The sequence below is a fragment of the Hemiscyllium ocellatum genome, chromosome 43, assembly GCF_020745735.1.
Source record: "Hemiscyllium ocellatum isolate sHemOce1 chromosome 43, sHemOce1.pat.X.cur, whole genome shotgun sequence".
Classification (NCBI taxonomy): Eukaryota; Metazoa; Chordata; class Chondrichthyes; order Orectolobiformes; family Hemiscylliidae; genus Hemiscyllium; species Hemiscyllium ocellatum.
Window position 1 is genome coordinate 33197755 of NC_083443.1, and position 14860 is coordinate 33212614.

At 44.7% G+C, this 14860-nt stretch overlaps 1 protein-coding gene across 1 annotated transcript in view; it reads left to right on the forward strand.

Moving 5' to 3' along the window:
- Positions 1-620: 620 nt before the first annotated feature.
- Positions 621-14860, forward strand: part of col13a1 (collagen, type XIII, alpha 1) — a 230775-nt gene continuing 216535 nt past the window's right edge. Inside the window, exons 1-2 of the mRNA XM_060854140.1 lie at positions 621-1186; positions 3267-3336. Coding sequence (XP_060710123.1) covers positions 950-1186; positions 3267-3336 — 307 coding nt within the window. The 5' untranslated portion in view covers positions 621-949. The remainder of the gene's footprint in view (positions 1187-3266; positions 3337-14860) is intronic.

Sequence of the window (14860 nt, forward strand, 5' to 3'; positions counted from 1 at the left end):
CCGTGCGTCTGTGTCTCTGTGGGTCTGTGTCTCTCTGTGTGGGTCTGTGTCTCTCTGTACGGGACTGTGTGTCTGTGGGTCTGTGTCTCTGTGTGTGGGTCTGTGTCTCTCTGTGTGGGTCTGTATCTCTGTGGGTCTGTGTCTCTCTGTGTGGGTCTGTGTCTCTGTGGGTCTGTGTCTCTCTGTACGGGACTGTGTGTCTGTGGGTCTGTGTCTCTCTGTGTGGGTCTGTGTCTCTGTGGGTCTGTGTCTCTCTGTGTGGGTCTGTGTCTCTCTGTACGGGACTGTGTGTCTGAGTGTGTGCTTTCTGCTCCCGGACTGAGAGTGATGGGAAGATGCTGCTCCAGGAGTTACGCTGCTCCGGGAGTTACGCGGAGCCTGTCCGGTTTGAAACCCCAGGGACCGGGGGAACGGGACAGCGTCTCCCGGCTGCAGTGGCCGGCTCTTTATAGAAAGCGATGTTTGGAGGCAGTTCGTTAAAAATAATCGGATGTGTTATAGGGAAAGGGGGAGGGCACAGACGTCACTCCTGATCAAAGTGCAGATTCCGACCTGAAACCCGCCCTGTCACGTTGTAAAATAAATAAATTATGTTAAGCAGGAGACTGGCTAGAAATAGCATCGAGAGAGCAGTAGGCAGAGGCTGGGGGGAAACTTCCTTAGAGAACATGGGATTGTGGCTGTAGCCTAGAGGGAACTGACTGCCTGTATCTAGCACTGACCCTGGTCTGGAGTCACTTTCCCAACTCCCACTGACAGAGGGAACTGCTGCTGGACAATATCCACCACATCAGCGGCTGCTGCTCTCATTTGTTCATGTGCCGACCTTTTGGAGTATCAGTTTGAAGAGATTACACGCCTGTTTCCTGCCAGAGGGATTTCTCATGAACTGGCGATAGTTGCGGCGGAGCAGGGACTCGAACAAGCGGCTCCGAGGTTCCGGATAACGATGGAAAGCTCGCCGCCCGCTGCCCGGCGCCAGCTCCGCACAGCCCAGCGCTGCGCCGGCCTTTCGGGCCTCGCCTGCTGCCTCCTGGCCGTACTATCCCTCGGCCTGTGTGCCCTCCTGCACCAGCGGACCTCTGAGCTGCAGAGCCGGGTCTCGCATTTAGAGGCGGAGAGAGAGCAGCTCCCGGCCTGGCTGGAACCCGCTGTCTTTAACCGAGTGGAGGAACTCCTGGAGCAGGTCGGTGCAAGGGACGGAACCACAGCCGTTAGCACGAAGCCACACTGTCCCACACTCACACTCACACTGTCCCACACTCACACACACTGTCCCACACTCACACTGATCCACACTCACACTGTCCCACACTCACACTCACACTGACACACACACACACACAGTGTCCCACACTCACACACACAGTGTCCCACACTCACACACACACACTGTCCCACACTCACACTGTCCCACACTCTCTCACACACTGTCCCACACTCACACTGTCCCACACTCTCGCACACTGTCCCACACTCATACACACACATACAGTCCCACACTCACACTCACTCTGTCCCACACTGACCCACACTCTCACACACACTGATTCGCACTGTCCCACACACTCTCACACTGTCCCACACTCACATACACTATCCCACACACACAGACACACACACACACTCACTGTCCCACACTCTCACACACCACAGACTCTCACATACACTGACACATATACACTGACCACATTCCCACACACTGTCCCACACTCTCACATACACTGTCACACACACACACTCACTGTCCCACACTCTCACACACCACAGACTCTCACATACACTGACACATATACACTGACCACATTCCCACACACTGTCCCACACTCTCACACACTCTGACCTACACCCTCACACACAAATCCACACTCACACACACTGATCCACACACTGTCCCATACACTCTCACACTGACCCACACACTGACCCCCAGACTCTCACTCACACTGGCCCAGACTCTCACTCACACTGGCCCACACACTCACACACACTGGCCCACACACACACAGACACAGACCCACACTCTCACACACTGACACACATCCCCACACACACACTGACCCCCACCCCCACACCCATTCCCACACACTGACCCATACAGATTCTCACATACACTGACAAACACGATCTCACACATTCTCACATAAACTGACACATAAACACTGTCCCACACAGACTCTCACATACACTGATCATATACACCGACCACATTCCCACACACTGACACACCCCCCCACACACACTGTCCCACACAGACTCTCACATACACTGACACATATACACTGACCACATTCCCACACACTGTCCCACATTCCACACACGCTGACCCACGTTGTCCTACACTCTTTCACACACCGACTCTCTCTCACACAGTCATATACACAATGTCTCTCTCTCTCACACACACACACACACACACACAGTCTCACACAGTGTCGGATAGTTTCGCTACAATTACAAACTGTCCCGTTCACTGCTGTTCTTAAAAGTTGAAAATCACACCACGCCAGGTTTGAGTCCAACAGGTTTATTTGATCACAAGCTTTCGGAACGCTGCCGATACCGGCCAGCTCCTTTTTCCCAACAGTTCCCAAACCGGAGTTAAACAGTTTCGCAAACCCCTGGCCCTCGGAATACAGCCGGAGTTCTCCAGACTCTCCCGGGATTGTCAGTGGCAACCCCTTGGTCTCTCCATGTTCCACTTCAATCTTCCCTCTCCCTCCATCCCCCCCCCCCACCTCGCTCCCCCACCCCCGCTCCCCCACCCCACCACACTCTCTCTCTTCCCCAACCCTTCACAAAGAGAAGACTTGCTTAAAAATGTGTGAAATTAGTAAGGTTCCGCTGGTGGCGAATCTCGAGATTAACTAGAGATGCTACTTGGGGCGGGGGCTGAGGGATTAGTTTCTGAGTTTCGTTCATTGCAGAATGTGGCCTGTGCCTGAAGTTGGTATTTGGGTCATTTCTGGGTAGCTGGGGAGGGGGAAGGGAAGGGTGAGGTGATGGGACTGGGGGATGTTATTTGCCTTAAATGTGCCTGTGTGTCTGTGTCTCTCTGTGTCTGTGTCTCTCTGTGTCTGTGTCTCTGCCTGTGTGTCTATCTGTGTCTGTGTCTGTGTCTGTCTGTGTGTCTGTGTCTGTCTGTGTGTCTGTCTGTGTGTCTGTCTGTCTGTGTGTGTGTGTGTCTGTCTGTCTGTGAGCATGAGTGCAGCCAGCAGTCCAGTGTGTGCCTGTTCATTCCGATCTCCTGTGTTTTGACCCCACAGAGACTGAAGGCACACTTACCCAAGAGCCGAGTGGCCCGAGGGGCTCCTGCAGCCTGTGTCTGCCCCCCAGGTAGGTGCTGAGCTCCAATCCACACCCCATTCCCCACCGTCCACCTCAGCACAGAATCGCGGAGATCCTCTGCAGTGCGGGGGGAGGTCTGGTCTGTTGGAGTGACTTTGTGTTGGCTCAGTGAGATGTTGGTTACACTGGGGTTTCGGGGACAGGGGGGACTTCCTGCTGACCGTTCTGTGCTCCCCACATCTCGGCGGGGGGGATCTAGCTTTGGACGATCTCAGGGAAGTTTTGCTCAACTGTGTTCCAATCCCAGGGTTCAGGAAGGAGGGACACCCTGTGGAATGGGGAGAATACTTCAGACAAAACTGAGGTCGAACCCTCCTGGACTCTGCATCTGCATAGATCATTCCAGGTACACATATCCCTGAGAGCAGCTATACAAATCTCTCCAGGTACAGAGGGACAAGGTGTGTGTGTGTGTGTGTGTGTGGGGGGGGGTGGAGTGTGGGGAAGGGGGAGGCAGGGCTGCTCCCAGTGGGGGGAGGGAGATGCAGGTCTCTCCCAGACTTTCTAACGCAGAGATTCCAAACTGTCAACCAGCCGCATGTGTCTGTGCCAAAAGGGTTAATATTTGATGTGGTGTAGAGTGTCCAACGTTGGATTTAAGATTAGAGTTGCGGAAAAGATTAAAGCTTTGCCTGTTGGCCCAGTCTGTGCTGCTATTCTGGGCAACTTGTGGCAGTACTCAGTGCATCCAGTCAATCAATCTAGCACTTCACTCCTAGCCCTGAGCACGATGGCAGTGAGCAGCAGACCCCCTGCACACCCCCACCCCAACTGAGAACCAGCAGATCCACTGACCCTCACCATCCACTGAGGGCCAGCAGACCCATTCCCCCCCCACCCCTCCCGGGAGAGGAAAAGGCTGGCGTGGCTGCAGACAGCAAGTAATAAACTGCAAAACGCACACCAGGAGTACTGCACTGCACTGCACTGTGTGAGGAAAAGCTTATTTGTCGTTTCCCAGACAAAATACAGTTGGTATTTGTGAAGATTCGCCTTGCTGTGAAATCTCATTTGGAAAGATCCACAGCTGTTCTCTGGGGTAGGGTGGGGTCTGGGCTTTGAGGGGTGGGGGGTGAGGTTGGTAGTGGGGGTGGGAGGTTATGCAGGGCAATATATCCTGGCCTGAGGGAGCAGGCCCAAGTTGCCCAGGAGCAGGGAATAACCAAACGCGCGTCCCTGTTCCCTACCTGCCCCCACATCAGATCTGAAACCGCCTCCGTCATGTTATTGTCCAGGTCCTAAAGCCAGACCCTCCCTCTAGCCTGACTGTGGGGTGGTGGGGGGAGGGACCTGAGATGGTTCTCCCCCTAGGGCATGCAGGGGGCTTGGTTCATGGGTCTGCAGAGTGTGGCTGCACAGTTTGGGGGGCAGAAGGGAGCTTCCCCTAGTTTCAGAACTATACAGATATGGCATTTCTTCGAAATTCACGCATTCTGATACTGGTTACAAATTAAAGATTTTTAACTGAATTATTTTGTCCTGGCTGGTGTCGAGCTTCTTGAATGTTGTTGGAACTGCACCCATCCAGGCAATTGGCAAGTATTCCATTACACTGCTGACCTGTGCCTTGTAGATGGTGGACAGGTTTTGGGGAGACAGGAGGTGAGTTACTTGCTGTGAGATTCCCAGCCTCTGTCCCCCTCTTATAGCCATAGTTTTGATATGGTGAGTCCAGCTCAGTTTCTGGTCAATCCAGAATGATGCTGAATCCCCCTCTGGGATTTTTTTTAAAAAACCTAAATATTATAGCACAGGGATTTATTTGACTTAAGCACTTTGAGACAGCCTGTGGTTATAACAGGCACTATAGAAATGCAGCTGCAAATGCAAGTCTATTCATTTGAACATTCTTTTTTTTAAGGTATTAAATTTAAGCACCCGGTCAATGTTAAATCCAAAACGAATTTGAAGAGGAACTTTCTGTAACTGGAGAGTGATGAGAGTGGGGTGAGGTGAATGGTTTGGATGTATTTAAGCAATGCATCTGTGTCGGAGGGAGGAGTCGAAGATTAACTGGATGGGGTTATGAGATAAATAGGGAGGAGGATCCAGTGGATTAATGATTGCTTCTTTGCTGCATAAATCAATGTAATTGAAAAAAAATGATGAGGGATCATAGACTATTAGAAAAGGGAACATTTCCCAGGGCTACTGAAGAATGGTTGTTTTGATAATGCATCCATACCTGGAACCGTTCCCAATGTGGTTGGGATTTGAAATATTAAGCAGCACTCACAGGTGCTCATATAAAATGACATAATTACAGGTCACAACTATGACAGGTACTGTACAGCCTAGAAAGTAAACTCTTCATTACAGCTCATGAGGAAATGCAGAAACCCTTCATGAAATGAACCCAAGCAAGAGGATGACAAATAAAGGGGGTGTATACTGCTGGACTGCTGGACTGCTGGACTGCTGGACTGCTGGACTGCTGGACTGCTGGACTGCTGGACTGCTGGACTGACCCTGCTTCCTTTTGCCTGGACCAGCCCTTGCTCTTTCCAATGTTGGCGGGAGTTTTTAGGCCATGTGTTTAAAAGTTCTTTTCTTCCCTTCTGATGTTACTTGACTTCTGTTGTATACGTGGCTCTTCTGGGTTTGTATTTTGAATTTGCAATATTGCCATTTTTCTTTTTTATCTCCTCAGTGGTAGTTCTTTAAAAATAACTTGAGAAGCTTAGAAACAAAGTTGACTCGTTAGCCTTGAATCATTCAAGACTTGTGTTTTCCTGCGTTGAAAGATTAAATTATAAATTTACTAACATTTTGCCTGAAAAACACATGTTGACCGAGCTGATAAGGACCTCAGCAATAATTTTGTTTTGATATAGTTTATACACTTCATTAGGTACGCATCTGGGTTTTATTTGAATATTTTCCACCCACATTTGGATCTTGTGGAAATAGGTATCATTGATGTCAAGAAAACAAAATTACTTTCAACCCTGACCACATGACCACAGCCATTGATTGACTGAATGAATGTGTGACCCAAATGGTGGTGGTTGTGTGCACCAACAAGAACCAAACAGGGAGATAACTATTCTGTTCCCTAAATCTACAAGGATGAGGTGGTATGGTGACTCAGTGGTTAGCACTACTGCCTGACAGCACCAGGGTGTCGGGTTCAATTCTAGCCTTGGGTGACTGTCTGTGTGCAGTTTGCACATTCTCCCCGTGTCTGTGTGCATTTCCTCTGGGTGCTCCAGTTTCCTCCCACAGTCCAAAGATGTACATGACTAGGTGAATTGGCTATGCTAAATTGCACATAGTGTTCAGGGATGTGTGAATTAGTCAGGGTAAATGTAGAGTAATAGGATAGGGGAATGGGTCTGGGTGGGTTACTCTTCTGAGTGTCAGTGTGGACTTGTTGGGCCAAAGGGCCTGTTTCCATACTGTAGGGATTCTATGATAAAGTATGTTTCTTGAGCAGGAGAAATTGTAGCAACTAATCCCTGAGTATTATTGAAGAAAAGGCAAATTTTGTTGCAGCTAAAAGGAAAACTTTTTTATCTTTTTTATCCCCCACACTACCGCCTAACTGCGGTCATACTTATATTTTCCCCAGTACCCATGTTGTGTGTGTGCAGGTGTGAGACACAGTGAAAGACACAAGGTGCATGAATCTTTATTCGGTTTCCACCACCAGGAAGAAGGGAAACACCTGAGTGCTGGTGATAAGCAGTGCCCTTCCCAGAGGGCAATTGTGCATGATCCAACAGAGAAGGGGAGGGCAGGGATTAAATCAAAATAGAGTTGGAAGGGGGAATAAAGACCCCACTCCATGCGGTGCCCACCTTGCCCTGAAAATTTTGAGGGTGTAGGTGGACACCGCGTGCTCCTTCTCCAGAGACACCCGGGCTCTAACATAACCATGGAAGAGGGGCAGGCAGTCAGCCTTAACAACGCCCTCCACAGCCTACTGCCTGGATGTGTTTATGGCCAGTTTGGCCAGGCCCAGGAGCTGACCCATGAGGAGGTCCTCTGACCCATCCACACTGGGTGCCCGAAGATCAGGAGCGTGGGACTGAAGTGCAACCAAAAGCAGAGGAAACGATTTTATAGAAAATCAAAAAGGGAGTGCAAATGCCCACACCCAATATACACATGGTCCGCAGCACCATAAGACCATAAGACATAGGAGTGGAAGTAAGGCCATTTGGCCCATTGAGTCCACTCTGCCATTCAATCGTGGCTGATGGGCATTTCAACTCCACTTACCAGCATTCTCCCCATAGCCTTTAATTCCTTGTGACATCAAGAATTTATCAATCTCTGCTTTGAAGACATTTAGCGTCCCGGCCTCCACTGCACTCTGCGGCAATGAATTCCACAGGCCCACCACTCTCTGGCTGAAGAAATGTCTCCGCATTTCTGTTCTGAACAAGCAGTTGAGCTGGGAGTCCGTGAAACACCGCAAGGAAAACATTTTTTTTCAAATTAATCATCTTTTATTCCAGCACCAGGAGCTATACAAGGGTATAGTAAGATCAAACTTCAAGGAGTTGATTTATGGTCAGTATCAGAATAGTTGTGTACGACCTTTCAGTGAATTAGCTCAAAGAGCAAATCGCAAACCAAATTACAAAACTGCTAAACTTGTACTCAGAGGGAAAACATTTCTATTATGAGAGAGAAGACTGCTGATTGGTAGAGGTTTTGCCATGGAAAATGTACCAATCAGAATGCATTTGTCAACCAGTCACCACTTTCCTCCCATATGATATAAATGTTGGTTTTCTGCTAAAATTAGTATCCTTGAGAATTGTTCTGATCAATGCAAGAAAAAACTTTTTTGACAATATCTTTTTCAGCAGTGTTCAAGAAATTATAGCATTGGTAAAACTGGTTTGTCCTGAGATTTAGGAGTAAATGATGGCGGATACTGGAATCTGAACTAAAAACAAAGTATTCTGGACATCAAGCAGAGTCCTTGGAGAGAAAGCAAGCTAACATTTTTAGTCAAGATTAGTCTGCATCTATACTAGCTTTCCTCCATGTGTACTGTCTGACCTCTGTGATCTCCAACATTATTTAGTTGTCCTGAGATTTGTTGTCTGCAGGACATAAACTGGAGCCCAATATATGTCTGGATTACAACGGGGGTATATTGGCAAAGAACTAATTGGAACTTAGTTCGATATTTATATCATCCTAGCAATGTGGAGAATCTTAGTAGGAAGAATTATTTTAGTATCTACTGGACCCATATGCAAATATTCAATTTTACGACCTCAATTACCAATCTATCCTGTAATAATAATATTGAAGTTTATAGTATATTTTATGTCCTGTCTCAACATTTCATTTCTCTAAAGTTTTATCTTTTGGAAAAATCTGTCTTTCTGTAATGGATCTGGCAGAGTAATGGCTATAAATAATTTCCCTGTCAACAGGCAACCCATTTATTTCATATGGGGGTAGTTTATTACATGAAGATGTATCAGCAGCCAAATTCTGTCACTCATTCCAAATGGGCAAATGATTTGACAGATTGCCTTGTAATAGTAGTGACTTTGCCACATTACAGGGTGATAGTCTGTATTAATCAGTAGTAACCAAGTTGATAGTTACTTGGTGGAACACAATTTGAATATTTCTAAAATTAAATGGGTGTTGCTGAAAATTTTCCTCTTGGTCTCAAGAGGAAAAACACAAGATTTCCCAATTTCAGAAGGTCAACTTTATGCTGCAGGAGAAAAGAGTTCTTATTAGTTAGGAAGACAACTCTGATTAGCCGAGGTGTTGCTATGAGGTATCTATGAGCTCCCCAACCTCCAAATAATTTTAAAACTATACAAGACTTGAACATATTCCTTTTGCTTGCAGAGTGTGGGTTACAGCTTATAAATTTATGCCATTTTTATCAAACGTAAATGAGTCACATTACAAATTGACTGATTATTTTAAATTGGATGGTGTACTGTTAGCACACCCAAGATTGTTCAGCAAGTTCTGTCTAAATGGAGAATCATATCCAACAGACATTTTGTTTTGAATTTTGCAAGCACAAGCTTGCGGCAGTGAATTACTCAGAAGGATAGGAAGTAAAATATTTGCTTTCTCAGTACCAGTACTTTGTTCAGTTTTGTCTTTGGGCCTTAGCCCTGAGCTACCGAAATGCTTCCTCCTTGTAATTTTGGGTTGTTTTAAAAGGAATGAAGGTTGTTGATTATTCATTATCATTTTCATTGAGCCATTCCTGGTTACAGCAGTTTCGTATGGCTGCTTTGTATTTGATCAAACTGTTCTAGATTGGAGCTGGATTGATTGTGAACTGCATTCATCTTTTCTATTAAGCTGCTGCATAACTGTTACCACTGTTCTGCACTTGCACTGTATCACACTGGAAACCACCAGCCTTTAGGTAAGGGGTATGATAGGTCCCAGAAAGATGAAATAAAATGCAGAAGTCTTCAGCAGGCCTCACATCAACGGTGAAGAAAGGAAGAGAGTTAGTGCTTCAGGTCTCTAAACCCTCTATTCAAACAAAGTGTCACTGACCTGAAGTATTAACTCTGTTTCTCTTTCCACCAGACCTGCTGAGTTTTTCCAGCAATTTGTGCTTTTAAACCAGTGGTGAGGGCATTAAAGCATCTCCATTTATTGTCAAAAAGAACACATGCAACAGGATCATTTTCCAGAATAACGGAGGTAACATTCCCAGTCATATGTACTTGTAAGAATTTTCAGAGAGAAGAGCTTTGCTCATGTCGGCACGGTGGCACAGTGGTTAGCACTGCTGCCTCACAGCGCCAGGGACCTGGGTTCAATTCCCGACTCAGGCGACTGACTGTATGGAGTTTGCACGTTCTCCCCGTGTCTGCGTGGGTTTCCTCCGGGTGCTCCGGTTTCCTCCCACAGTCCAAAGATGTGCGGGTCAGGTGAATTGGCCATGCTAAATTGCCCATAGTGTTAGGTAAGGGGTATATGTAGGGGTATGGGTGGGTTGTCGCTTCGGCGGGTCGGTGTGGACTTGTTGGGCCGAAAGGCCTGTTTCCACACTGTAAGTAATCTAATGTCCTTGACTGTTTGGAGATTATTTAGTTGTTTGTATTTCAATTTTTGTTGGCAGTGTCATCATTCTGTGATTAAGGTAGTACTGCAACACAGACATGAAATCAAAGCAACATGGCTGCTCAGTGGTTAGCACTGCTGCCTCACAGTGTCAGGGACCTGGGTTTGATTCCAGCCTCCAATGACTGTCTGTGTGGAGTTTGCACATTCTCCCAGTGTCTGCATGCATTTCTTCCAGATGCTCCTGTTACCTCCCACAATTCAAAGATATACAGGTTGAGTGAATTGGCCATGCTAAGTTGCCCATAATGTTCAGGGATATGTAGGATAAGTGCACTATTCAGGGGTAAATGTAGGGGAATGTGTCTGAGCAAATTACTCTCCAGAGGATCAGTGTGGACTTGGGCTGATTGGCCTGTTTTCACACTGTAGAGATTCTAGGATCATAGCCAGTCCTCAGCTCTCCATCAGATTGGACAATGTATGAAACAACTAGCTTTATGCCTCAGTAGGAATTTCACAATACTTACTACTGTAATAAGGAATGACAGGAGGAATGTCTAATCAGCCATGATCCTATTAAATGGTGGATTAGGCTCGAGGGGCTGAATGGCCTACTCTAATTCCTATTTCTTATGGCCTAATGAGACAGTGCTGTCAGGGTAAGTGCTGCCAATGTAAATTATTTAACACCAAAGGCAACTTCTCATTTGGTTTTAAAAACAAACTGATGTTCTAACGTCTGATGATGCTTGGCTGTTGGATGGAATTTACTTGCTTATCAAGAAAAGTTAACCTGCTGCAGCTCTGATAGGCTCCAGAATATTTTCAGGATGACGGTTTAATTGTAGAAATGTGTTAGGTAGAGTGAGTTGTATTTGGTTAAGAGCAAATAACAAACACTCATCTCCCTCATATGCTTTTCAAATGATAATCGCTAACATTATAATTCATTGGACAATATTTTTGGGGTCAAGATATTACGATGCAGGAGCATAAATATCCTCAACTTTGTAACAATCCCAGAAGTCTTTTTAGAATATCTGCTTATTTCAAAGACTTAATGAAGAAAGTTCTGCATCAAAGTATATCACTTCGTTGGGGAGGTAATGACCTAGTGATATTATGATGAGACTGTTAATCCAGAGACTCAGGTAATGTTCCTGGGTGCCCAGGTTCAAAACCTGCCACAGATGGTGGAATTTGAATTCAATTAAAATCTGGAATTAAGAATCTAATGCTGACCAAGTGTCGATTGTTGAGGAAAAACCCGTTTGGTACACTAATGCCTCTTCTGGAAGGTAACTGCCATCCTTACCTGGTCTAGTCTACACGTGACTCCAACCCACATCAATGTGGTTGACCCTCAACAGCCCTCTGGGAAATGAGGGATGGGGCAATAAATGCTGGACTAGCCCTCATCCCATGGATGAATAAAGAAAAATCATGTGTAAAGATCCCAACAGTTTAGATCATTGAAAATTGTCAATCACATTCTTAAGTTTGTTAGTATATTTTTGAAGGTTTTAAGAAACCTTGGTGGCTATTAATTGCCTGAGCACACGTATGTTCAGAAAGGACTGTAGTGCTAGGCGTGGGGTAAGAGGGTATGTCAAAAAACTCTCTGCACAGAAGAAACATTACATGTGTCTTGATATTCATCTTTCCAATTAGCTTTGAATCAGTTAGCAAGAATTTGTATTGAGTCAAGACTTTTGTGAGCTCGTACGTTATCAGAAGCTGTTATCAAATTTTACCTGATTGTTGACATTAAGTAAATCTTTCATATCGATTTCAAATGCAGAGGGAATTCCACAACTGAAAATTTGGTTTGTCTGAATGGATATTACCAGTAGCCATTGCAAGCAAAATCCAGTGTGTCTGTTACCTCAACTGTGGTAGTTGAGAGTAATGTGTCTTGGGATGTGACTATTTTCCTGATGGTTTCAGTATTTGTACAGAATGTCTATCATTACCATTGGATGGGATATATTTAAAAGTATTGAGTTATTTTACATTGCTTTAATGAATGATTGATTGAGCTAAAGCGTTTAGAGAAATGAATTACAGAAGTTGTACCATGACTCAGATATTGTGAATTTAAGTCCTCCTCCTGAGTCTTAAGTGCTTAGTCTTGTTGGAAACTTCAGTGCAATAATGTGGAAATATAAACTGAGACCCTGTCTGTGTCTGCAAGTAGCTGTAAAAGATCCTGTAGCATCGTTTGTTAAAGTGCAAGGGAGGCTTTCTGTTATTTGAGCAATATTTATTGAATATCACTCAAATATATGAAATGTTTATTCAGTTCATTGCTGTTTTGGGGATTTTCCTGTATGCGTACTTAGTTATTGGCTTTGCATAACAATATAGGCTACATGTCAGAATAATTAATTGGCTGTGAACCACTTTGAGATGTTCACAGTCAACAGTATAAATGTAAACTCTTTAATAGTAAAAGAGAAATGAATAAAACTTTTAGTAACTTGATTTTGAAGGACTGCAGTTCTTAAAGAATCTGGAACTGATTAAATTTGCCTAGAATGGACACAGTCCAATTGTGTTCTGTTATTAACATATAATAAATAATGAATTTCATTTCTGTGCTCTCTTGCCTTGAAACTGGTTTTCTCTTCAGCGTGTATTTTCCTTTTCTGAAATACTTTTATGTTTCTTTTGCTTTTATGGGTCTGCCCATATGTTTCTTGTCTTTCTTGCGTCTTTCCTTCATTGCAATGATCCTCGGAATCATTTCTTGCTGCAACTTTCAATATCAACTACAGAATCCAAATGCATCGGCTTGGCAATGAAGAGTTTTATTTGGATGCTTGCAGCTAATGAGTGGAAAGCAGTTGGATGCAAAGTGCAGGGAAGAGTGTTTGCAGCTGAATAAATGATCAGATCAAGATGGGGAGAGATTAAGTCACTGGTGTCCACACAGAAAGAATTGCATTGCAAGTGTTTTTGATTGTATCCTTGGACATCTGCTAATAGTATGTTTAACCCAAAACATGCTCACAGAAAATATATTGTCTTATGTGGTGTATACATCCTCCTCCCAACTATTGTTCCTTCTTTTATTTCTCTGTTGGAGGCATAAGAAGCCAGACCAAGATTTGAGATGCAAATCAATCTGATTTTCTATGCAAGTGCTTACTGTGAACCTCTTCAGACACAGGCGTGGTAGGGGTTCACAACAAGGATGAAAACAGTTGACATCTCGTTCCTTTACTTTGAAAATAACTTTTTTAAATATTCATTCACGGGATGTGAGTGTCATTGGCAGGGGGTCCTGCATTTATTGCTCCTCCCTTGTCATCTTTGAGAAGGTAGTGATGACCTGCCGCCTTGAACTGCTGTATTCCATTAACTACAGGTAGCCCTGCAGTGCGGTTGGAGAGGGAGCTCCAGGATTTTAACCCAATAAGAATGGTGATATATTCCCAAGTCAGAATGATGAGTGACTTGAAGGGTAACTTCCAGGTGGTGGTGTACCCTGCATCATCATTTCTTGTGGAAGATTTGCGTATCTTCTTTGCTCTAAAACAGTACAATATCTGTGGATTTTTTTGTGTCCATATTCTTTCTGCATTTGAATTTGATGTTGAACATTGGATTCATAAGTATGATTTGATAAAATGGAAAGCTCAGGTAACTCGAGGGTTTAAACGTCTTCGTTTGAGAATGGTGTATTACTGGTCAATCGGAAAATATTCCACAGTGTCACAAGTTCAGTTCCTGGTGTGTCCTGAGTTACCCTATTTGATATGACAAGAGTGTGTTATCTCCATTTAATCTAGAGAAAAATAAATGATAATAAAGCAGTCTTTTTTTTTGTCTGGTTCACATTAGCTGTATGATGACTGGTTAAGCAGTGGGGACTGTAGAATGTCCATGTGACAATGTGTGATTGGTTCTGGCTGACTTTGTGGCTGGTAAATTATCATCTTGATTGTTCTAAACCCAGCCCCACTTTCCTGACCCCCACCTATTTAGCAAGCTTCTCCTCCTTTGTTCTAGTCTAAGACAAAACCGTGACCTGTTGGGAGTCTGCAGTTATGATCCCTTGACTTATTCTAGCATGTCCACTTTAAACTACATCAGATAGTATCAAATTCTTCAACTCAGTGCCTGTGCTTTGGTGGGTTTACTGAGTTCTAATGTTCCCGGCATCAGTCTCAGCTACAATGTAGGAGATCGGCATGATGTTTCAGGTTATTAATGAAGAGCAATCAGGGAAAAATCCTATCGATCAATGCCGTAAAAACCTTCTATAAAGTTACCTTTTAAAATGAATAAACTTCTAAAATATGCCCATTTTAACCTTGCAGTTTTTAAAAAAATTAACCTCTTCAGATGTTTTATGATATTCCTCTGAAGCAGGTGGAACGTCTGACTTCTAGCCCAAAGGGAGGGTCCCCATGACTATAGCACACAACCTTCCATTTAACCTTGTATTCTGACTTTGGAATCAATTTTGCAATTTGTTTCCCAA